This window comes from Delphinapterus leucas, chromosome 1, assembly GCF_059928025.1.
Source record: "Delphinapterus leucas isolate spDelLeu-1000000601 "Yukka" chromosome 1, BTC_Dleu_Yukka2, whole genome shotgun sequence".
Classification (NCBI taxonomy): Eukaryota; Metazoa; Chordata; class Mammalia; order Artiodactyla; family Monodontidae; genus Delphinapterus; species Delphinapterus leucas.
This window is the reverse complement of record NC_143129.1, coordinates 72,530,649-72,556,688: the sequence shown is the minus strand read 5'-3', so window position 1 is coordinate 72,556,688 and position 26,040 is coordinate 72,530,649. Positions and strand designations below refer to the sequence as shown.

Genomic DNA, 26,040 nt, shown 5'->3' with positions numbered 1-26,040 from the left:
TGTCATTGAATTTTGTCTAGAGCCTTGGTAGTAACAACAATCAGAAGACTACAAAAAATCCTTGTTTTTGGTAAAGGTGTGGAAAGTGGCTATTGCCACCAAGTAGCAACTAACGAAGATTTCACGTCTCGGGAGAAAATTTTTGGAGAATGTAGTTTTCTGACAGGGCCAACGTGGCAAGTTAAAATCATACTAGTGGCATTAGAAACAGGATAGCTTTAAGGGTAATATCTTAGGTTCACGATCACTTGGGGAGGGGAGGGGTTTGGAGGGATCAAGTATACCCATTCAATAAAACACACTGGCTAAATCTCAAAGAAAACAGCTGAAGATGGGGCTCAAAGATAAAAAAGAAGAGGTTTTCCCACTGAACCAGTTTAATTTCCTGCCTACTACACCATCTGCGTCTCTGGCTCTCATCCTTATTCACTGGGTCTGCTGAGGGGGTCCTAGTAGTGCTTACCACCATTCTAGAAAATAGAACAGATGAGGTCATAGCACCATCTGTAGGTCCCAACCAGGAAGACAGTTTTAGAATTCTTCAATCTGATTCTCCCAGGCATTTTAGGGGGTCAACGTGGTAAATAATTCGGAATCCAGAGGAGAATAACTAACGTCTATTGTGTGCTTATTCTGTGGCAACCACTATGCTAAGCTCTTTAAACACGGTATTTCTTTTAGTCGCCATAGTAACCCAATGACGTTTTAATGTTGAAGAACCGGAGGTTTAGTTAGGAGAAGTCACTTGATCAAGATCACACACATGATGGCAAAGTGGTGAATCCAGGGTTAGAAGCCAGACAGTAGAACTGCAGAGCCTAGGCTTTCAACCATCACCCTGGATATCTTAATACGTCATCAACAAAGAAATGGTATTACCTATCAGTTGTGCTGAGGCCTGCTAAATGCTTGCAGGGCAGAGATTTTAGCTGATGCTTCCTGAATATATTAGAGACACTTTCTTCTTGAGAAATTTCATTTGCTAATTTATGGACTTTTCTCTTTAAGAATTTGCTAATCCCACACTTCCCCCAACCCCACATCCTCCAACTAGAAGAGTTTACTGCCTCTACCTTTCTGACTTTTTAAGGTAGGCTCTGTTAACGCCCTATGTAATGGGCTTAGGGTCAGAGCTTGGAATTGCCCTGCTACCATGTGGAGAGAGGTTGAACGCTTTAGTAAGAGAGGAGCAAGATCTGCTTTGGGGAAAAGGAAAACGTTCTCCTCGTTTTTCACTCATCTTTATCACAATTAAGGATTGTTGCTGTTCCTCATTAGGCTTGGGATGGGTGTAGGTAGAATACAAACCTATCTTTTTCCACTGGACACCAATTAGGTTTCTTTGTCAAAATCTCATCAACTTGTTCTATATTATAATACAGATCCAGGGCTTCCCTGGTGGCGCAGTTGTTGAGGGTCCGCCTGCCAGTGCAGATGACACGGGTTCGAGCCCTGGTCTGGGAAGATCCCACGTGCTGTGGAGCGGCTGAGCCCATGCACCACGGCGGCTGAGCCTGCGCTCTGGAGTCTGTGAGCCACAACTGCTGAGCCCGCATGCCACAACTGCTGAGGCCCACACACCTGGAGCCCGTGCTCTGCAACAAGAGAGGCCACCGCAGTGAGAAGGGGGCCCGCGCGCGGCAGCGGGGACACAACATAGTCAAAAATAAATAAAATAAAACAAGTAAATAAATAAAGGAGAAGAAGAAAAAAAGAAAATGCATTGTATTAAAAAAATTTTTTAAAAATACAGAGCCAAATACGTAACCAAAAAAAAATATATAAACCCAAAACTTCAAACTGCTAACTCTCACTCTGCATCCATTTCTCTCCAAAAGAATAAATATGATATAAAACTGTATTAAAAGATATAACATTAAAATATATAGTACCCATATATGGGCATAGCAAGGATCAGTAGCTTAGTATCACACGTGAACCCATGAAACAAAAAGAGTTTAATGAAATTTGCTCAGGCTGTACGAACCAGAAAAATAATTCATAAGCAGTGTCTTAAAATTTCAGAGGAAAACTGTTAGTACTTGAAGCAATATTAATGCAGCTCAGTGCAAATTAGTAATTAAGGCAGTTTGTTATATTAAGTAAAATAGTGACAAGTGATGATTTATATCTCTCTTTTGTGATTTTCATTCTTTCAGGATCAGGAATAAAAACACATCACTTTTGAATCTAGAGACAATTCTTAATTTTATATAACTGTTTATGCAATTTCTGGATTATCAAGGCCTTTGACTTTCCTTGGTTTGGCTGATTATCTTTTCACTGTTTATTAACACTCCCACCAGAAGGTGGAGAACAGAGCAGAGAGGCTGGGAAGTCCACATCACCTGAACGTCACTGTCTGCAAAAGTGGCTTTTGTAAGAGCTGGACCTGGGAGAGAAAGGAAAGGAAGAGATTGAAATGAATGGCCTGAGAATGTTGAGAAGAGACTGTAGGAGGACAAGAGTGGGAGCAGAAAGACCAGTTAGGAGGTTATTTCAATAATCTAGGCAAGAGGTGATGGAGGCTTAGAGCAGGCTGGTAGCTGGGAGATGGTTAAAAAAAAAAGTGGTTGAGTATATTTTGAAGATGGTAAAAAGATAAGAGTCAAAGGATGAGGCCAGGGTTTTGGGGCTGACTGGGGAGAAAGATCAGGAATATAGTTTTAAATATATTAATCTCGAGATATTAATAAAGTGTTGACTTGGCATTCCCCAGTCAAAATTTTCAGGACAAATAGTTGCTGGGGCCAGTTGACAAGAGTGACATTGAGGCATACCCCCCTCCCCTTACCTAGTCTTTTCCTCAATAGTGTATACAGTGCAGAACTGCCTGCTAAATATTATCTAAAAGCCAGTTTCAAATCAAGAGATAGTGTATCAAGAAATCAAGATCTATCTTGAGATAGATAAACACTCTGCCCTCCACATTCATGGTTTCACATTCACGATTTTCAGTCTTCTCTGGGGTTGGTAGAATCTGTGGATGTGGAACCCGTGGATACGGGAGGTCCTCTGGGCTACAGGATTTTATATAAGGGACTTGAGCATCCATGAATTTGGTATCAGCCGGGGTGTTAGAACCAATTCCTCTGCCCCCTGGTGGATACCGAGGGACATCTATATACCATTCCATTTAAATCGACCCTCCTTTTCAATACACTTCTCATTGAAGTTATTTTCTCTTCCAACTTTGACTTCTTTTCTCTTCCCTCTTGGGATGATGATACCATACCACCTTAATGGTAAAGTTTGGGGTCATCAGCATTTTTCAGTTCATCAGATCACTTTCCCACAATCATTATCTTAACTTTCTCCAATCTCAAATAATGAACTTTTCCTTATGCTGTAAGCATAGTTCTTCACTTGTGCTTTTTTTTTTTTCCTCGTTAAACTTGTCTGTCTCCCTCACCAGACTCTGAGTTCTTTGTCCAGGGAATTATAGTAGTTCTTTATAAATTTTTATTGAAGTCAGGAATAAATGAATAAATGGTTTCAAGCTATCAGGCTTTTCTACCTTTCTGGATTTGGGTCCCACAATCCTCTCTCTCGAATATTCTCTCTCTCCTAATGTTAAGGCCAAGACTAGACTGATTTCCATTAATGCTTGAGTAATAAGTGTTTCTACTATTTAGACCCACCTATATTATTAAGCACCCATTTTTCATACAAGAGTTGGTTGGAGACTTACATGATCTTCTGTTTGTGACTTCTCCACTTCTGCTGCCTTCATCTCTATAGGAAAATAATAATAATACCATGCTTTATAGCTTTCAAACTCTTTTCAAGCATAGTACCTTGTTGTATCCTGACAGGAATGAGAGTTGGAAAAGGCATACCTCACCACAGGCATATCTGAGTTGATTTCTCTCCTTTTATATCCCTTCAATTTATTCTTTTGGACTTTTGATCCCAAAGTAGTTTGAAGAAAAAACCATCCCTGTTATGTTTTGACATGCTTCCTTTGAGAAGATAACTTCAAAGGGTAATATAGAGTTCTAGATAGGAAACAATAATTTTGTACAGTTTCTATAAAGAGCTATTGTTTATCAAAGATCCTTCATGATGTAACAGCTCACAGTAAGTGCTCTATAAAGTTTAGTTTCCATATTTTCTCAAAACAATCTCTCCCTTTTGATCACAGGTTAGTCTTTTTCTCCCCAAGTCACTCTACCTCTCCTTGGGCTCTGCTGCTGCAGCTCCAGGGTCAATGGACCTGCCTAGCTCTCTTGTGCCATTTGGTCAAGGATGGTGATCCTAGTGATCCTGGGATTAGGCCTGATGGGTGAATCAGTTGTCCCTCTCAGCTACCTGTTTTACAACCTGGAGAAAAAAAGCCTCCCTATCTCTGTTTTCCTCTGAGTTTGGGAGACTATTTCTGCAGTGCTTTGTGACATGGCTCTAGGGCCTCAGAGGCTGTAATTTCTCCACTGTAACAGAGGGAACCAATGCACCCTCTAAATTTAAGTTCCTCCCAGATTTCTTGAGTCACCAGTAGCCTCTAGTCTATTAAGATTTCAAATTCAAATATTTGGAGGTGATGGAATTCCCTGTCATATCTGGCTCACACTGACTTTCCCGAAAGTGCCTGCAAGATGCATCCTGCACCACATTATCCTCCTCCATCTGAAGGGCAGTAAACTTGAACAGGAAAAGAAGTGTGATTCAGGTCCCTCAGATACCACAAGGGGACAGAATACCTGGAGGAGATATTAAGTAGTATCAAGAAACACAGTTAGTTATCTGTAGCATCTTTGCAGTCCACTGAGGAGTCATGATGAGATGATAAGAAGGTTCTATTTTGTTCTAGTGGGCACTCTAAGTCTAAGCATAGGTAAGTGAAAAGAGCAAATCTTACTGAGAGCCCACTGTGTCTCAGGTACTTCATAAGATAATCTACATTTGTTGTTTTATTTAATTATAACAAAGCAGATATTTCATCCCATCTTAAAATTAGCCAAGGAAACAAGGTCTAAGAGAGTTTGGCTAGTTTACTCAGGGACACATAGACAGTAAGTGGTAGATTGAAATCAGGTCTGACTCTGAAGCCAGGGCTTGGTCTCTAGACCTATAGAAGAAGGACCAGTCAGAGGGCCTGGCTCAGCCTCCTTCTAAAGCTGCTTGTGACATTGACAGGGATGTGGGAATTGAAAAGGTGGGAAGTGTCATGACAGACCACCAATTGGTCCACTTACTTCAGGGTGTAGAACAAGGAAATGAGAACAAAGTCTCTTGAAATACCAGGAAGAAATGGGTTCTATTATAGGAATCCTCAAGTGGCCAAAGTTTATGATAATCATTGTGCCTTAGCCAGTTCAAGCTGCTATAACAAATAACCACAGACTGGGTGGCTTAAACAACAATTTATTTCTTATGATTCTGGGGGCTGGAAGTCTGAGATCAGGGTGCCAGCATAGTCAGGTTCTTAGTGAAGGCCCTCTTCTTGGTTTATAAACTGCCAAATTCTTGTTGTACCCTCACACAATGGAGAGCAGAAAGAGAAAGCAAGCTCTCTTGTATCTCTTCTTATGAGGGTGCTAATCCTATCATGAGGGTTCCACCCTCATGACCTAATTACCTCTCAAAGTCCTTATCTCCAAATACTATCACACTGATGACTGGGGTTTCAACATATGAATTTGGGGGCACACAGACATTCAATCCATAGCACACTGCAAAGAGATATTGTTCAGGAGAGAAGAAAGAACAGGTTAGAGAGGGACAGTAGATTGCTTACAGTTAGAGCCTGCAATTCCAAGTGAGCCTCTGGTATTTCCTGGCGTTTACCAGCCACGTGGAAAGAAAAGGATCTAATCAGAAAGACAATAGGAGTAAGGAAAGTAAAGGGAAAAAGGAAATCTACAAGGTGATCTTGCAAGAAAATTTACAGAAGAGAAAATTAAAATATCTAATAAAAGTATGAAAAAGGTGTACACTACTAACAACAACAAAAAATAAAAACTAGGGCTTCCCTGGTGGCGCAGTGGTTGAGAGTCTGCCTACCGATGCAGGGGACGCGGGTTCGTGCTCCGGTCCTGGAGTATCCCATGTGCCGCTGGGCCCGTGAGCTGTGGCCGCTGAGCCGCTGAGCCTGTGAGTCCGGAGCCTGTGCTCCGCAGGGGGAGAGGCCACAACAGTGAGAGGCCCGCGTACTGCAAAAAAATAAATAAATAAAATAAATAAAAATAAATAAATAAAAACTGTATCGAAATATTATTTATTACTTATAAAATTAAAAAGAAAAAATTTTAATCATAATACTTTATAATGATATGGGTATGGTAAGTTACACACTCTGACTGCTAATTAGAGCATAAATGTATACAACTCGTCTACAAAGCAATTTTTCAACAATGTTAAATTTTGCAGACATTAATTAATTCCTTTCTAGTTTAGTTTTTTCACTGCTACATTATAAATTACTCCACAACTTAGCAACTTAAAACAACAATAAACATTTGTTGTCATAATTTCTGCAGGATTGAATTCAGAAGTGGCTTAGATAGGTGGTTCTAGCTTAGGGGTCTCTCAAGAGTTTGCAGTCAGGATTTCAGCCAGAGCTACAGTCATTTGAAGACTTGCCTGGGACTGGATGCTTTTTGTTGAGGCAGCCACAGGCAAAGTAGACTAAGAGGAGCACAGAGGCCTGAGCGTCCAGAATTATAGCCACTAGTGCCCATAGGTGTGGAAGTGGTGTTAAACCCTTTCCTTTAGTAACTGGGATATTTCCTCTGGGATCCCGGCTATGAGAAATGTAGGCGGGGTTTTATTTTCCTAGGTTCCCAGTGCTGAGGTGAGGTGCCTCAACAAGAAAAAGGATCAGTTTTAATTCAGGTGACGTGCGTGAAAGCGGTTTACATTGGGCCTGGAACAGTGAGAACTCAGGAACGTTTCACAACTCTCAACCTCAGTCCCTTCCTCCAAACCTTAATTCCTCTAATCAACTCTAGACCCCGCCCCTTCTGGGCCCGTCTCCTTCAGCCTGCAGGATTGGCTCTTCCTCCATTTCCGGCTTCTGGGACCACCCTCCCCACCCCACCCCCCCCACAGCGCCTACGGTTTCCGGTGTCATGGCGGCCCGAGGTCTCGGCAGTCGGTGAGGCGGCTGCAGGCCCCTCCCTGCGGAGCCGCTGGTCCGGCGGGCGGGGATGTGACCGCGGGCCCTGCCGGCCTGCCCTGGGCGTCGCGTCAGCTCCGTGTCAGCGCCCTCAGTCCGCACCGATGGCGGGATCCGGCTGCGCGTGGGGCGCGGAGCCGCCGCGGTTTCTGGAAGCCTTCGGGCGGCTGTGGCAGGTACAGAGCCGCCTGGGTAGCGGCTCCTCGGCCTCGGTGTATCGTGTGCGCTGCTGCGGCACACCCGGCTCGCCCCCCGGCGCTCTGAAGCAGTTCTTACCGCCGGGCACCACCGGGGCTGCGGCCTCGGCCGCCGAGTACGGTTTCCGCAAAGAGAGGGCGGCGCTGGAGCAGTTGCAGGGTCACAGGAACATCGGTAATAGCCGCTGTCTCCCTTCTCGTCTTGCTCAGGTCCCAGTCCAGGCATGCACCCCCTCTTGCAGCCTGGCGTTCCGTCTTCCGTCTTTTAGGCTGGACAAGTGGGTCTGGCCCTGTCCTTATCACCCGGTCCAGGGCCCTTTCCCGTCCCCCTTTCACTCTGCAATACGGTGGAGTTGGTGGTCTGCTTTGGCCGTAGTAGATGCTCAATAAATTCTGTTTTGATTCAGTTCTCGTTGGAGAATGCCGCACCTATTAGCACAGAGAATTATCTTCTCTAGTGAAAAGAGGCATATCTTTACTAGATTGTCATGTCTTATACGGAAATGTTTTAATCTTTGCACACCAGTGAAAAATGGGAAATATTTCTAGTACTTGTGACGTCAATGCTAATAACCCGTATAGGTGTTACTTGATACATACTTAGTATGGATTTGGGAGAAATGACTCCCAAATTTTACATAGTAGTCCTTATGGAAGTGTGAAAATTATACATAAGCACTTTATACTTTTACCCAGGTAAGACCATGTTTCATGATTCAGATATTCGGAATGTAAAATATGTGGTGGTTACTGATGATTGATGTATGAAAACAGTTTTCATTGTTACTATACCAACAGAGAGCTTATAATTAGTAACGGCTTTGGTTAATAAAGAAATGTCTTATTTCCTGGCAAGCATGATCCATATTTAATTTGAAGGTGACCTTTTAAATATTACCATTTGGAGAAGAATTTCTTAACACTAGTGTTGCTTTTTTAGTTTTTATTTTTTTTAATTTTTTAAGGGTTGCTAAATGGTGTATATAACCCGGGTATTTAAGATGGAAATTTTTTGCAGACCTAAGGAGTTGTTGAATCTTTACAAGATTAGGTTAAAATGTCATCTTGAAAGTCTCAATCTCTCCTTTTAATATTTAGATTATAGAGTGCTATTTTGGATCAAGAAACAGTCTTCAATTTTGATTTTGCATGTTGTGACATTTGCCGTAAGAGTACTTAGTATTTGGATTTTTCTTTTGATCATTTTTGCTTGGCACCCTAAGTGCCTATTCACAATTTGAATTATTGTGCCATGTTTAATATCTTTGAATAGTAATCCGCTGTTGAAGGTCGTCTCATTTTATTAAAATAAAGTAACACAGTTGCCCAAAAATCTTACTCATGGGAAAAGTAAATTACAGTGGCTTGCTTGCTCATCAAAGTTATCCTTATCTAGACTACCCCAAATTTGTATCTACTTTAATGGTCAGTTAATCGGAGTCTGGTTTTTAAAGTATTATAATTCTTGTCTTTTTCTAGTGACTTTATATGGAGTCTTTACAATCCACTTCTCTCCAAATGTGCCATCACGCTGTCTGTTGCTTGAACTCCTGGATGTCAGTGTTTCGGAATTGCTTTTATATTCCAGTCACCAGGGTTGTTCCATGTGGATGATACAGCATTGTGCCAGAGATGTTCTAGAGGCCCTTGCTTTTCTTCATCATGAGGGTTATGTCCATGCAGACCTCAAACCACGTAATATATTGTGGAGTGCTGAGAATGAATGTTTTAAACTCATTGACTTTGGACTTAGCTTCAAAGAAGGCAATCAGGTAAGACATACTTTCTCTCCCCACCCCCTCAATGGTCTAAAAATATTTTTAAATAAGAGAGGTGATTTAGTAGAGACTTTAAGAGATATTTCTATGTAAAATACTGAAGTGCCTGGGGATGAAGCAAATAAGAATTTCATTGCCATAATCATTAAAAAGGGATATATGTTTGGGTCAGGTAGGGGGAGCTAGTACAAGAGGGCTGTGGAATTATTAAAAGTACTTTACCTACATAGAAGGCTTTTTTTTCTTTGAGCATTTGGTTAATTGCTGAATTACTGTTACTAGTGTCTTCAATGTTGGGACTCTGTCTAATGGCAGAACTCATGTGACAGTTCTGGCAAATGCTCCATTCTCCATGGTTTATCAGCTCTTTGCAGAGTGTCCTTATTTATCAGCAGTGTCTGACAGGCAAGAGAATATCTAAAGAAATGAGCAGTTGTATGGAAAGTGTACAGCTTGCCTTTGAGAAGTACCCAGTTAATGAACCAAAGCATTGTGGTAGCCAAGGACTCAAAATTTTGACATTCGGTTTGGCAGTGGCTCATTGCACTTTCAGAGAGGTAAATACACTGGTTGGATGGAAAGTGGGCAGTTTTTGATTGGTTACAATATTTACTCATCTTCTTTAGGATGTAAAGTACATTCAGACAGACGGGTATCGGGCTCCGGAAGCAGAACTGCAGAATTGCTTGGCCCAGGCTGGCCTGCAGAGTGATACAGAATGTACCTCAGCTGTTGATCTGTGGAGCCTAGGAATCATTTTACTGGAAATGTTCTCAGGAATGAAACTGAAACATACAGTCAGATCTCAGGAATGGAAGGTAAACTCTACCACTGTTTTGCTTTGGGGCCCTTAATCCCAATGTAAGTGTACTCAGTTTATAGTGATTCTCTTTGAAGACACTGATTGCTTCATCTCCTCCATATTCCTCTTACTGCATTCATGTTACCTTCAATGCCATTCCTCACTCCCATAGCTACAGAAGTGCTAGTGAGCATTGCATGGTTACTGTTTTTTTAGCTGAGGCCTGGCGTGTCGTAAGTGCTTGAATGAATGCATTTCCCCAAAGAAGCAACAGTGATTTGTTTAGTAAGGTAGTATTATATTCTAAAATATTACTAATACAATACTATTCTATGAGGATTGTTAGAATGGATATTGGTTATTCTTTTACAAATGAAAACTTGGAGGCACAGATATGTAAAGCCACTAGCTCCAGATAATACAACTGGATGTTCTAGACCTGGGCCCCCAATTCTGTCCCTCCTACTCAGAAGTTCAGTGTTCTGTCCACAGTTCCACTCTGCTTCGTGTTTATTTGTATTCTGTATGTGAACTATCCTGAGAAAGTGCTGCTAATAACATTGTTTCTTTGGGAACATGGGTTCTAAGTTCCAAACCTCTGACATAGGAATTAACCTTTCACATATTCATGAGTTAGGAATTAACTACATTATGTTTTCCAACATATTGGGGCTTTAATGTTGTGATGATATCAGTATCCTTTAGGTTAGAGGTTTGATAAACAGTACAATGTTTAGGAATTATTATTGCTTTTGATATTAAACAAGTATTTTTTTGAGCATAGTGTGTGGCCATTATACCATACAGAGTTTTATTTCTTTTAAACCCCTAGTCATCTATACCTGGTGAAGCAGTTCTTGGAATAAATACTTTAATAGCCTAGTGGGTGTACCTAATGCTTACTTTTGGCAAAAAAAGTACTGCCATGTGAGTAAAACCAGTATCATTCTTTATCATTAGTACCCCAAACAGTCCGTTGTTCTTTCTCTAGTGCTAATATAGATAAACGGATCAATTTTCTACATTTAGCTTTGACTAACTTTGAGCTCTTTGGTCTATTTCTTCTTGAGCCAGAGCCAACCAGAACTAGATCACATTTGGGCATTGTTTTGGTGAAATTTAGAGGCATGATGTGTACTAAAGCATTCCCCATTATTTGTCTCCTAGATATAAGCATCATTATTCTGTATTTTATCACTTTCTATAGAGGCAAAATTGCCGAGTATGAACATAGGCTCTGAAGTTAAACCTCTAGGGTTTATATCCTCCCCCACCTCTAAGTTATTTATTTAGGTTTACTAAGCTATGGTTTACTTTCTGTAAAATGAGGATAACAGTGTTGAGGTTAAAAAAGAGATGATACCTAGTTCCTAGCATAGAGTGTGGCCTGTGGTATTAGGTGATGATGATGGTATCGGGTCTTTTTACTCGTGTACTCACTTCCACAGTACTCAGGGAGAAAATGTTATGTTCCACGAGGATTTACGGTATGAATAATGTGACAGATGAAATTTTTAAATACTGTCCTGGTTTCTCTTTGATAGTTTATTTTATTTCTGTCTGAAAACCAATTGAAGACTCGTCATGAAGACACTGACTCACCTAGCACACATTTACTTTCTCATTTTGCATTAAACTACATTTCTGTGTGGTTGCTTTGGTATTTGTTTCTTTATTCATTCATCTGGTAAGTCTTCATAGAGTGTCAGGTACTGAGAATGGAGAAAAAATGTTCCTCTTCTCGAGAAGTTTTATAATAATGTACCAATCTCCTTCATTAAGATTGTAAGCTCTCAGAAGAGAGTGTTTTCTGTTGCATTTAATTTACCAAACCGTTCATTGCTATGTGTCCAGTACTTAGTAAATACAGACTGAATTGAATAACCAAAGGAAGACTTTTCTCCGTCTTTTTAGGCAAACAGTTCTGCTATTATTGATCACATATTTGCCAGTAAAGCAGTGGTGAATGCCGCAATTCCAGCCTATCACCTAAGAGACCTTATCAAAAGGTATGTTACATGTACTTTAAACTGGCTTTTTTTTCTGAATGGATTTATATTATTATTTCTGGTTTGCTTAATCATGTAGAACTTTTCCTTCCTTAGAATCAAAAATCTTTAGATATTCTATACAGTCTAGCTTCTAATAAGAAAGCAGTCAAGTTGTTTTCCTAAATTTATTTTCAAAGGAGTGTTCTTTTTTCCTGGTGAGTACCGGGTATTAGGCTCTTCCTAGCAGTTATTCAGTGGAAGATAGATGATGGATCACTGTACCTTGGGCCTTTCGTAGCTCTGGCAGTTCTATATATGATAGAGAATAGGTGTTTATTAACTAAAGACTAAGTTTACTTTGGACTACCAAATAAAAATTTCAAGTAAAGTAATTATATATTATACTTTGAATAATTACCATTGAAAACTCTGGGGACAGATACAGTGTTTTTTATTTAATGTTTAAATTGTTTTTTAATATAAAAATAATTCCTGTCTTTAAAAATGTAGTGACATAAAATAGACTTTCTTTGAATTGACAAACATGATTTCTGACAAATGGTTTAATTAAAAGGATGCGTAACCCTATTCTTAAATTTTCTCCAAACTGGCTTTTAAAGCTTCATTAAAACTGCTCATTAGTCCACTCCTTCTACCCAGGAATGTTTGTTTCTCAGAGTAAACCTACGGCCATTCAGATTCGGTGGCGAGTTAGTCATGCCCTTATGATAGTCGTTGTCAAACGTATTTGAGAAAGCTGGTCCACGTGACCCCTGGGCCAGGTGTTGCTCTGCAGGGTGTTCTGATTAGCGTCGGTTATTGTAAGTGAAGGTGTCTGTTTTTATCTGGCATGATTGATTGTTTTATAAATCTTGGTGTCTAAGGAAATGACACTGCGGTTTTTGATGAGAGATAATTAATATTACACATGTGTATATAATGAAATGAGTCAGGCGGTTATGGAGCTTTTTGCTTAAAGTATACAGATGTAGTGTTTTGATTTCACCCAGTTTCCCCTAGTGGTAACATCTTATGAAACTAGTACAATATCGAAATCAGGAAATTGACATTACAGTCCATGGAACTCAGATCTCACCAGTTTTTTGTTTTGTTTTGTTTTTTAATGCTTCAAATCATTTAATCCCAAATTATCAGTCACAGATACCAGTTTTTAAAGGATTAAAAAAAAAGACTGCTCCCCTCAAAACATGTCCTGCTACAGTAAGCAGTTCTGTAAGTTAAAAAAAAGAAAAGTGTTTTAATAAAAGTGATAAATCATTCTATCTTTAGGATAGTTATGTTCAACAAAACCGCATATGCTTGATATCTGCATCTTACCTCCTAGGATCTCAAACTGTTTATTTTAGAAATAAAAACATGGGGAGAGGACAGTTCATTGTAAAATATGAAAAAGCAATGATTCAAGCATGTGAGTTTTTGCTTTATATTCCTAGCCAGAGCACAAATGACTGGATATTCTCATCAACACCAAGCTAAAAAAGAAACAAAAAACGAAACTGGAACCACCATGAAGACAACGCCACATTAAAATCTCTTTCTCTTGATACTTTCTGGCTTCCAGCTGACTGGATGAGTTTCTTCTGTCACTGTATCATCCTCTCTGTACACTTTAATGGTTTTATCAGCTTCAGCTGTTAATAACCGACTTTCAGACTGATCAAAAGCACAAGCAAATATTCCTGACTCACTGTCCAAAGACCCAGGCTGCACTGCTGCATGAACTCTCTGGAAATTGTAGCCAGTTCTCCAGTCCCAAAGATGCATAGTGCCATTGTCAGCTTCACCAGTTTTACTTGCACTTATGTGTGTGTGTGTGTGTGTGTGTGTGTGTCTTACAAATTACAGTAGTTTTAAATAGCTGTCAGTGTCTGATTGATACTAGATATTAAATGTTGCATTTTATATTGAAAAGAGGCAGTGTAAAATTATATAACGGATTTTAGGATAGAAGTCAAATTATGTAATGGATTCTGGGATAGACTTAAAAGTCTAATTGACCTTGTTATTTAAGCTTGAGGGGTTTGGTTTTATTTTGTTTTTAATAATACTTTTTTTTTTCCTTTTTTCTACAAGTAATACTAGATTTGGAAGCTATAGAAAATTGTGACAAGAAAAATAAAAATTATAAGCTCATTTTCTACTGTTAACACTTTGGTGTATTTCTTTTCAGTATTTTTCTTCATATTTTGTTGTGTATGCATGCAAATTATTCGAACCTTTTTTTTTTTTTTTGTAGACTAAAACATAGATACTGAAAACAAATGTGTAGCTTAGTGAATGCTTAGGAATACTCTTGTATCCAGTATATTCAGGTTGAGAATTAGAACTTTACCAGCTACTCCTGAAGTCCTCTACGTACCCTATCCCAATCTCAAGCCCCTTCTTCCTCCCTAAAAGTAACCGCTACCCTGACTTACATGGTTATTACTTCCTTGTTTTCGTTATAGTTTTATTACCTAAGTGTGCATTCCTAAACACTATGGTTTAGTGTTGCCCTTCTATTAAAAAAAAACAAATCCCTTTTAAGTTTCATTTACTCTAAAAGGTCCCTTTCCATCTCCTACTCTCCCTGTTCCTTTGTTTATCTGTTGAACAGCCTGGGTTGTTGACTCAGTATAGTTGTCCACAGTCTGAATTTTACAGATTGTGTTATTGTAGTATAGTCTAGCATATTTCCCTATTTTCTGTAAATTGGTAGTTGTATATTTATATCTAGAGGGTTTTTTTTTTCCAGACTGTAGATGGTATTCTGTTTTTTTATGTCAGCACATAATGTGGCCATCTCCATTTTATGTGTTAAGAACTGTTAATACTTAGTGCCTAGATCCATGACTTTGTTAGGGGTTGTAGAATGGTGATGTTCTTATTATGTCATTTTCTCTTCATTTAGTTAAGACGAAATAAATGCTTGATTCTCTTGACTTGTTTTCATAATGAATTGATTCCCTGTCATCTTCCAAAGCAGACCATCCCCTTTTTGAAAGGTCAAAGTATCATTATTAACTAGTGAATTTAAATATATTTGGTATATTTCAATCCATTGCAGTTCTTATCCTAATTGAAGCTGAAATTATCCCATCTTTGAGGAATGTGAGCCTCTGCAAGTTGGTTTTGGCAGACCTTATTATCTGTAAGAGTTTCATTTTTATCTGGTGTGGTAAGATGTTCCTAGTTCAAAGTACACATTTCCTGCCCCAGACCTGGAAGTAGCATTTCTCCAAGAAGCCTGGTTTCTTTTAGTAGGAAATGGTATTTTAAAAACCACAATCTGGGTATTAGGAATACTCACTGCTACTGGAGCGGTCATTGTTTCAAGGCCTATTAAGTGGACAGAGTTCATACTGATGTTTCCAATTTAAATTCAGAACCACAGTGTTTTTACTTCTTCTGTTTTACATCTCTTTCCCTTTTCTTTTATGTCAAGAATTCTGGTTCTTAAGGACAAAGAGAATGCCAGATTAGAATATTTCATAATTACTCATTTGCTTCATTCCACATTACACTAAAACAGTCTCAATAAGATTACTGAAAACAGTTGTTTTTGCATATGCTTTTCCCATTCTTCCCTCATTTGAAAAAGTTATATCTGCATTGTCAAATTATATAGCTATTACATGCTATGTGCTCTGTTTTCAAGCACTCTCATTTAATCTCAGTTCTCTGTGTAACTAGATATTTAATGTTCATCACTGATCCTTGTGTTGATGTCTCTCTAGTCATTTTAGTTTACTGAAGTGTGTTCTCTTGATCATAGGATTAATATTCTCTGGGTTCTTACATGTTTTTTTCTTTTAACTTTTTTTTTCTTTTTCTTTTTTTTTTTTTTTTTTTTTTTTTTGGTACACGGGCCTCTCACCGCCGTGGCCTCTCCCGTTGCGGAGCACAGGCTCCGGACGTGCAGGCTCAGCAGCCATGGCTCACGGGCCCAGCCACTCCACGGCATGTGGGATTCTTCCGGACTGGGGCGCAAACCCGTGTCCCCTGCATTGGCAGGCGGACCCTCAACCACTGCGCCACCAGGGAAGCCCTAACATTTTTCTTTTAAATACTGTTTTATTTATTTTTTAATTTATTTGTTTTATGTATTTATTTTTGGCTACGTTGGGTCTTCGTTGCTGCACGTGGTCTTTCTCTAGTTGCGGAAAGCGGGGACTACTCATTGTGGTGGCTTCAGTTGTTGCGGAGCACAGGCTCTAGGCGTGTAGGCTTCAGTAGTTGTGGCGCGTGGGCTTAGTTGCTCTGCAACATGTGGGATCTTCCCGGACCAGGGATCGAACACGTGTCTCCTGCATTGGCAGGCAGATTCTTAACCTCTGTGCCACCAGGGAAGTCCCTTGCATATTAATAATAGTTAAACTGTGCTTATTATACTTGAAAGTCTGTTTACCTGGGTATAAAAATCCTTAGCAGACACTTTTCTTGAGTGTCTTAAATTACAGTTGACCCTTGAACAACATGGGTTTGAACTGCAAGAGTCCATTTATACATGGATGTTTTACAGTAGTAAATAGTATGTTACTACATGATCTGCAGTTGGTTGAATCTGCGGCTGCAGTACCGTGGATACAGAGGAACTGTGAATATGGAGGGCCAGCTATAAGTTACATGGATTTTACACTGTGGGGAGGGGGCATGCCCCTAACCCTGGAGTTGTTCAATGGTAAACTGTACTCTGTTTTCTTCTAGCATATAGTGTTGCTGTTGAAAACAGCGTGTTGATGACACTCTGCCTTTGTATTAAAAGTCACTTGGGGCTTCCCTGGTGGCGCAGTGGTTAAGAATCTGCCTGCCGGGCTTCCCTGGCGGCACAGTGGTTGAGAGTTCGCCTGCCGATGCAGGGGACGTGGGTTTGTGCCCTGGTCTGGGAGGATCCCACAGGCCGCGGAGCGGCTAGGTCCGTGAGCCATGGCCGCTGAGCCTGCGCGTCCGGAGCCTGTGCTCCGCAACAGGAGAGGCCGCAGCAGTGAGAGGCCTGCGTACCGCAAAAAAAACAAAAACAAAAACAAAGTCACTTGGTCTTTTGGCCTAGATGCCCTGAGGATTTCATCTTTTTCTTAAAAGTCTAGTGATTTTACCAGAATAATAGATTTTGATTTTTCTAGGGTCTGTATTCTCAGGAAATATGTAGTTTCAGATCTTTTTGTTTGTTTTATGAAAGTATTCTTAAGTTAGTTCTTAGTATTTGTTCCCTCGCTTTGTTTTTTTCCTTCAGGCACTCCCATTATATATATTAGATTTTCTTTGACTCTATTCAGTATTATCACTTTTTCTTGAATCTTTTTTTATTTCATTTTTTTATTTAAAAATTTTTTCTCCTTTCTGCCTTGTTTGTCTTTAAGACATTATCTCTTGTGTTTATTCATCCTTATGTCTCTTCTAGCTTAAGCTTATTTTATGAAATTATTTTTTCCTTTTGTTTCTCCTGAGTTCTGTTATCTGATGTTTGAAATTTTCTAATTTGATTTATGTTACTCTTTCATATCTTGTATCTTTGTAAAAAATGCCTTTAGCTCATTTGAAATGGTAGGTTATAGTGTTCATCTGTGTTGTGGTCATGTCTTTCTTGCATGCATTCGTTGTCTGAGGGCAGTTATTTTGCAATTCTCTTTTCTTGCGTAGTAACTTTGTTATAATACTTTTTATGTGGTTCATTTTTATATGAAATACATTTTCCTAAACTTACAGAAGAAGGTGTAGCTTTTCTAACTACACAGGGCTCCTTCTTCTGTTGTTTTGTGTAATTTTTTTTGAAAAAGTGTTTTTTTTCTTTTCCTGAGATCTCCTGGCTCTTCCCCTTCCCTGCTTTTTTCCTGGTGTCTTTGTCTCTTTCTCTCTCAATTTATTTACCCCATCAATGTGGATTCTCTTCCCAAGTTTTCTTTTCTTTGCAGGACTCTGCCCTGGAAGGGAGCTTCAGCTGGTTGGTTTTGAGAGGTTCTAGTGTCTAGATTACTTCAGCCCCCTCAGGTCTTACAGAGGACCCCTTGCATTCACTTGGAATTAGAATGTATAACCCCGGGTAGTTTCAGCTGCTTTTCTCAAATTGGCTAACTGTGCTTTCCAGTGAATACCTGTTGGTTCTTTGGGATTATTTTTTTCTCTGGTTCATCAGATTAACTGTTATTTTTGTCTGCTTCCTTCTACATACATGCCAATGTGGTGCAAGGCCTACTGCTATCGATGGTTTCTCCCTAGCCTCTTGTATTTTGGAGTCTAGCGGGGTTACCTACTTTTGTTAGAGATGTTGTCCATAGATTTTTGATTTTGCTCTCAAGTTGCTTTATTATTAGGGGGATTTGACAAGGCTCAAAAGTCATCTCACCTCTTTTTGTTTTTTTTTTAATTGGATTACCCTAAATCTATCTCTAGCTGTTTTTCACTTAGTGTTACAGAGTGTGGATCACTTTCCCATGTTGTATTTATTAATCAAAAAGATTTTAAATTAAAATATATTATGTCTTAGGTATATATAATAATTTATTGAACTATTTACTCATAAAGAGCATTTATTTTTTTGTAGATGAATGATTCAGTAAGTCATGCTAATATGATTAATGCTGTGGTGAACATTTAGATGTTTTTATTTTCTTTAATGGTTGCATTTTCAAAAGATTTGACAAAAGTTGTAAAGATACCTATTTTTGTGTTTTAGCATGCTTCATGATGATCCAAGCAGAAGAATTCCTGCTGAAATGGCATTGTGCAGCCCATTCTTTAGCATTCCTTTTGGTAAGTTGTATACGTCTTTATTTTTTTTCTTGGTTATTTTACAATCAAATGAGACATCAGAACTAATTTGTATTCCCAAGCTCCTTTGCCTGGTAGTCATCAATTTATTTGGGAGAGTTTACATTTAACCGTGTTATAATGAATTTAACAGCCCCTCATATTGAAGATTTGGTGATGCTTCCTACTCCAGTGCTAAGGCTGCTGAATGTGCTGGATGATGATTATCTTGAGAATGAAGAAGAATATGAAGGTCAGCGTTTCCTAAATTATATTTTAATGTGTCTTTCCTAACTGTGTGGAATAGTCATACCAATTCGTAAGGTTCTCATATTTTACAAATTTATATAGTGAGGGTATTGAACTATATGATCACTAAAGTACTCTCACTTTTGATTCCTGCTATAGATTGAATGTGTCCCCCACCAAATTCATATGACAAAGCCCTAATCCCCAATGTGATAGTATTTAGAGTTGGAGACTTTAGGAGGTAATAGGGTTAGATTAGGTCTTAAAGGTGGGGTCCTCATGATGGAATTAATGCCCTTTAAAAAAGAAGAGACAGGAGAGGTGTCTCTCTCCTCCATCTCTTTTTTTTTTTCTGTCTCTGCCATGTGAGTATACAGCAAGAAGGCAGCTGTCTACACCAGGCAACAAATCTGCCTGTACCTTGATGTTGGAATTCCAGGCTTCAGAACTATGAGAAATAAATGTCTGTTGTTTAAGCCACTCAGTCTGTGGCATTTTGTTATAGCGGTTCGAGTACACTAAAACAGTTCCGAAGGTCCTTTCAACTCTTTTACATCTCATAGGTCTTTACAAAATTAATAAAGAAGGCTATCTTTCCCAGCAACTTCTTTCTCCCTGTCTATTCTAGTCCTGCCCTAATCTTTCACTTCTCCTTTTAGCTCTCTTGTTTTGCTTTTAATAATTCATTCACCCAAGACATATTTACTGAGTATATACTTGCCACTGTGGAATTATTTCCTGACTTTAGTGTGATAGGGGAGACAGTTATATAAACAATTATAGTTTTGATAAATCTGAAGGTAGGGTAATGTACTGAGGCAGAGAGGAGGGGTATTTAACACAATCTGAGTGATGCATGAATGGGCATCTCTACAGAGGTAATATCTGAGCTCTGTTAGTAATTAGAATTGCTTGACTAAAAGTTGAGGGGTTGAGCTAAAAGTAGCTGAAAGACGTAGAGGTGAGGGAAAGTGTGGCATGTTCAGAGAACAGCAAATTGTTTGGTATGGCTGTATCTTAGGATATTTATTGGGGAACAGTCAGTTAAAGCTAAAGAGGTAGCCAGAATACAGATATCTAATAGACTTGTTTGCTGTGTTTAAGAATTTGGACTTTAATCCCAGAGATAGTAATATTGGAATATAAACTACACAAGAGAACTTTGCATCAGGGGTAGAATAGTCCCTGGCTTCTGATAAGTACTCAATAAATATTTGTTCTTTGTTAAATGTAATAAAGAGCCATTAAAATTTAAACTAGGAGAGTGATAGAGTCAAACTTGTGTTTAATAAGAGCATTCTGGAAGCAGAGTGATGAATGGACTAAAAATCAGGACCAGGGGCTTCCCTGGTGGCGCAGTGGCTGAGAGTCCGCCTGCCGATGCAGGGGACATGGGTTCATGCCCCGGTCCGGGAAGATCCCACATGCCGCGGAGCGGCTAGGCCCGTGAGCCACAACTACTGAGCCTGCGCATCCGGAGCCTGTGCTCCGCAATGGGAGAGGCCACAACAGTGAGAGGCCCGCGTACCGCAAAAAAAAAAAAAAAAGCAGGACCAAACATAAAAATATTAATTGCTTAGTATTAAACATTTTCTTTGTGGAAAATTAAACCATTACAGATGAAGCTAATTTTACCATACTGTCTCTTGTAAGGGTAAATCAGCTCTATATAGTTATCTGACAAATGAAACAAACATAATTTCTTTGAATCTGTGACAGTTGTAGGAATCTCCAGTCTCTACTTTTTAGGATGCCCTTTTATCTGAAAGAATAGTCTTGCCCTCAGCATTGTTTTAATCAGGTCCTTATGGTACAGTAGTTCTAAATAATCTCGACATCTAATTCAAATTACTACTTAAGTCCTTTTTTTTTTGGTATGCGGGCCTCTCACTGTTGTGGCCTCTCCCGTTGCGGAGCACAGGCTCCGGATGCGCAGGCTCAGTGGCCATGGCTCACGGGCCCAGCCGCTCCGTGGCATGTGGGATCCTCCTGGACCGGGGCACGAACCCGTGTCCCCTGAATCGGCAGGCGAACTCTCTACCACTGTGCCACCAGGGAAGCCCCACTACTTAAGTCCTTTAAGTCTGTCTACCTACTGTACTTAAATCTGTCTCCTCCTAATAATTTTTATTGCTGTAAAACTCAAGCTTGGACTTCCTTGAATAAACGTTAGGGTAGACTATACTTACTCGTTTCTGTGTATATTGCTATGCAACACCTTTTTTCTACTTCTAAATACATTGAGCATTGAAATGTTTAAATGTTGCTCTTAAATCTTACTGTTTAAGAGTCTTACGTGAACTAAAGTGCAACAGACTATATAGTACCATTAAATGCCTTGTTAGTTCTAATTAGCAAGGTCATCTTCAAATAACACTAGTTTTAGGTAAGTTTGCCTTGCTAGAAATCATAAGTGTTAGGACAGCTGTCTTGTAATCTTGATGGTGGTGGGGAAGAAGTTAGATTCAAACCTTCCACTTTAGACCAAAATAAATTGCAAATCATGTACAGGTTAGAGTTTAAAGCAAAACAAAGAAGGGAGGGAGTAAAACAGGGAAAAAAGAAAAAGAAAGGAGAAAAGGAAGGAAGGATGGAAGAAGGGCAGGCAGGAAGGAGAGAATAAAGGAAAAAAAGTTGAACTAAAAAATCATGGGAGATTAAAAATATATATATTCTTGGAGTGGGGAAGGCCTTTTACTAGTCTGGCACAAAACTCCGAAGAGGTAAAATTTTAATTCAACAAATTTTACCTTGCATAAACCACCAAAGACAAAATATTTACAGCTCTTATCACAGAAAGAACCCCTATAAATCAAGCCAGTAGATAATGGGTAGAGGATACAAATAGACAATTTATATGAAAGGATGTACAATATATCTCACACACATATTTCATTCTCATTTATTGAAATGTTAATACCATACTATGATATCTTTGTTACCTATTACGTTGACAGTGAAGAAAATATATGAAAACCCTCCTGTGAGTGAGGTACAGGAAAACATATTCTCACACATCACTGGAGAGAGTTTAAGTTGGTGAACCTTTATGAAAGGCAAATTGGTAACTAACAATTACAAATTCATATCAATTTTGACCTAGCAATTCCATTTCTAGAAAGTTAATTTAGAAATACACAAGTGAAATGAGATATGTACAAGTTTATCTATTACAGTATTGTTTATAATGGCAAAAAGCTTGGGAATAGTTTAATTATTCAGCAGTAGGACACATTAGAGAGTTTATCAACCATGTATAGAGTGAAATACTACACAGCCATAAAAACAAATGAGAAAATTTCATGTAATGATATTGAAAGATCTAAAAATGTAATGTTAATTTTAAAAAAGCAAGATTGGAACTTTTTACTTAAAGCATATATGATCATGTTTGCTTGTATAAGCTTATAAGATCTATGGAAGGATACAGAAGAAACTGATAATGTTTATTGTCTTCAGGGAGAGGAACAGAATGACATTTTGGAAAGTGGGAAGGAGACTATGTTTTTGGATTTCGAGTCACTTGAATGTATTAACTATTCAAAAAAATTAAAATATAAAAAGAATTATTAAATGCATTGAATTTATATTGTTCTTAACTTAAGCTTAATTTTAGAAGTTATATAAAATGACCTCATTACTTAGATATGGATTCCTGAATTCTTTAATTTAAAATATGAAAATAATGAATGCTCATTAATTACATCTGATTACTGTTGTGTTTATTAATAACCAGATGTTGTAGAAGATGTAAAAGAGGAGTGTCAAAAATATGGACCAGTGGTATCTCTGCTTGTTCCAAAAGAAAATCCTGGCAGAGGACAAGTAAGTGAATATTTTCATAATTCCAGAATGATTCATAGGTTATTAAAATCCTGTAAAAAATGTTTTAATTTTGTAGAAAGATGTACACAGAATGTTGCTAGGGATTATGAATTTTGCATTATGGCTGTTTTTATTTTCTTGTACTTTTCACTTTTTCCAAAAGTTCTATAATATGCATGTACTTTTTTATCTGTTAAAATTTGTTTTTTTTTAAATATTAACCTACTTTTAAGCCATTATATACAGGCCAGCTGAATCATATGCTAATTTAGGTCAGGGTCAGCTACAGAAATATTTGGCCCAATTTTGTTCTAATTAAGTATAGTTAGGAAACCATTTAGGTTAGATTCTGATTGTAATAGAATTATCAGTGATAATTTAAACAACGAAAATACACTGGACTGAGAATCCTGAAAGCTGAGTTCCAGTTTCAACTTGACTAGTTTTGTGATGAACCGTAGTTTTTTTCATCTATAAAATGTATAGGCTAAAACTATGATCACAGTTTCTAAAGAAAACTCTGTATCCTAAATTAAATCTTTCTTTTATCTGTAGGTTTTTTTTATTTTTCAGAAAACAGAATATTGTTTTACTCTAAGTGTTTCTCAACCTCAACACCACTAACATTGAGCTGGATAATTCTTTGTTGGGGGAGCTGTCATGTACATTATAGGATGTTTAGCAGCATTCCTGGCCTCTACTCACTAGATGCCCTCCCTCCACCCTCCTCCTCAGTTGTGACATCAAAAATGTCTCTAGACAGTGCCAAATGTCCCCTGGTGGGTGAAATCACTTCTGGTTGTAGATTTTGTTTTTCATGGTTCAGTATTATGAAAATTCTTGGCAACTGAAAAAAAAAACAACAAAAGAAATCTCACTCTAGTCTTAGTGAAAAGTTATTATTGCCAGTATAGTAATAACAGCACTTACCTCGTTCAGTGTCAGGAACATACTGAATACATCATTGCTGCTTATTTAGTCAACCAGTATTTATTGAGCATCTGTTATTTTCTAGGCACTGGGATACAACAGTGATCAAAACATAAAAGAATATATAGTGAAAAGTGCTATGGGGAAAAAGAGATTGGAGAAGAGATTTAAAGAGTGCTGTGGAGGGGTGGATTGCAGTTTTAAATAGGCAGGTGAGGAAGCACTAGTGGATTACACTTGAGTCAAAATTTGAAGGAGGTAAGGAAGAGAATTTCAGCAAAGAGAACAGCAAGTTCCAAGGCCCTGAGTATGCCTGGTAGGTTTGAGGAGGTCAGTGTGGCTATGCAGAGTGAGAAAAATGGGGAGTAGTGGGAGATTAGATCAGGGAAGTATGGGAGTGTAAGGGACAAATCAAGTAGAGTGAGCCTTGTAGGCCTTTGAGATAACATTGGCTTTTACTCTGAATGAGAAGGGAAGGTATTGGAAGGTTTTGAATTGAGGACTAATGTGATCTGACTCGATATTAATTTGAGTGGTCAAAATAGAATGGGAAACACAGCATAGAGTGGGAGTATTTTCAGGGGGGAAGTATCCATCTTTAAGATGATATGAAAAAAATAAGTCTTTATGAGCAAGAAGACATTTGCTTTATCACCAAAAGAAATAAGAAGCTTCTACTGATATTCACTGGAGAGTGAAAGCAACTTTTGATAAACTCTTAGAATCACAGATTTAACTTCCTTGGGTTATTGAAAATGTCTGTTGCCTAGTTGGTAAAGCCAGTTTGACTATTTCAGTTCAAATTAACATGTTATTTTTTTTAAGGAATATTAAAAAAATACTGGAAAGTAGACTATGGGATGCATCTTACAATTATAAAAAGTGGTCAAGATTAAAATGTTAGAGCTCTAATATAATTATTTAATTACATAGTAAGTTATAAAATATGTTTCCTCTTTATTTAGTTCAGAATTATATAATGTGTAAAATTATAGGTTATCTATGAAGCAAGGAATCTGATAGAAAGCTTGGTATTCCTTCTATAATTGCATGTCTACTCATTTATTGAACTTTGGTGTATGGATTTTGGAGTAATTATGAATCAATTTTAAAAAGTCAGAAAGAGCTTCATTTTTCTCACTGGACATCATGTAATCTTCCTTTTGTATTTAGTGAAAAAGTATATATTGCTAGAAACTACAGCTAAGCACATTTTTTTTTGGTAAGAAAAGGAGATATAAAATATTAAGTATATCTAAGGTGAAAAAATGAGCATCAATTTTTAGCGCTGGATGGTCTCTACTTTGTGTTCAAGAGTAATGCGTAGCTTAAAATGTCATAGAATGGAAGAGACGAAATCAGTTCTACCTGTCCCTTTTACAGTGAATATGAATTCAGAAAATCCCATCACAGGCCAAAATATCCTAGGTCTAATGTCACACATCATCCTTAACAGAAATATTTGCATGAGACAGGGAGTGACCAGTCATAGGCAGGGCATGGAGCTTTGTTTATCAATGAAGAAACAGTCCATTAAAAAAACTACTGTATTTGAAATTGCTTCTTTTTATGCCCTGAAGGTTTTTATGCCCTTTGGTAATAACTTTGCTTCGTCAGCTGGGAAAAGGGCTCCTATGAAAGGGGAAATGAAAAGGAATAACCTGCCTGAACTTCTAGGTAGATCCAGTTTTAGGAAAAGGTACAAATGAAAGTTAAGAAGTTGGAAGTTGATGTCCTTAAAACTGTCTATTCTTGCTCCCACTTTGAAAGTCTCTGAGTGTCCTAGGATGCTCGCACCTCAGTTTGAAGAATATATATATATATATTTTTTTTTTTTTGCGGTACGCGGGCCTCTCACCGTTGTGGCCTCTCCCGTTGTGGAGCACAGGCTCCGGACGCGCAAGCTCAGCGGCCATGGCTCATGGGCCCAGCCGCTCCGCGGCATGTGGGATCTTCCCGGACCGGGGCACGAACCCATGTCCCCTGCATCGGCAGGCGGACTCTCAACCACTGCGCCACCAGGGAAGCCCTGAGGAATATTGATGTAACAAATGAGGCGTACAACTGAGGAGGGAACCAGCAGCATTGGCATCACCTGGAAGTCTGTTTAGAAATGCAGAGACTCAGGCCCCACCTTAGATCTACTGAAGTAGAATCTGCATTGTAACAAGGTCCCCAAGTGATTCATATATATATATATATATATGTATGTATATATATATGTGTGTGTGTGTGTATATATATATGTATGTATATATATGTGTGTTGTGTGTGTATATATATATATACACACACACACACACACACACATATATATACATACACACATTAAAGTTGGAGAAGCACTGTTCTAAAGCAATTTTGATAAAAATGAAGTTACTTTGTTTTCTCTGTCCTCTTACAG

The 26,040-nt window shown here is 38.5% G+C and overlaps 1 protein-coding gene and 1 long non-coding RNA gene across 3 annotated transcripts in view; one reads left to right on the top strand and one right to left on the bottom strand.

The window, feature by feature from the left end:
• Positions 1-1,935: 1,935 nt before the first annotated feature.
• On the bottom strand, positions 1,936-7,876 carry LOC111170422 (uncharacterized). Its single transcript, XR_016393331.1, has 3 exons — positions 7,058-7,876; positions 3,692-6,152; positions 1,936-2,392 (listed from the first exon to the last, which is right to left on the bottom strand). It is a non-coding gene; the product is annotated as an uncharacterized LOC111170422 (long non-coding RNA).
• UHMK1 (U2AF homology motif kinase 1) overlaps positions 7,046-26,040 on the top strand; it is a 30,997-nt gene continuing 12,002 nt past the window's right edge. Inside the window, exons 1-8 of one of the 2 annotated variants that reach the window (XM_089912032.1) lie at positions 7,046-7,489; positions 8,794-9,086; positions 9,719-9,910; positions 11,809-11,903; positions 18,559-18,635; positions 18,787-18,885; positions 22,618-22,706; positions 23,262-26,034. In XM_089912032.1, coding sequence (XP_089768158.1) covers positions 7,222-7,489; positions 8,794-9,086; positions 9,719-9,910; positions 11,809-11,903; positions 18,559-18,635; positions 18,787-18,885; positions 22,618-22,706; positions 23,262-23,330 — 1,182 coding nt within the window. In that variant the 5' untranslated portion in view covers positions 7,046-7,221 and the 3' untranslated portion in view covers positions 23,331-26,034. Of the gene's footprint in view, positions 7,490-8,793; positions 9,087-9,718; positions 9,911-11,808; positions 11,904-18,558; positions 18,636-18,786; positions 18,886-22,617; positions 22,707-23,261; positions 26,035-26,040 lie in introns of those variants that run through there. The other variant, XM_022565534.3, reaches the window with a different exon arrangement.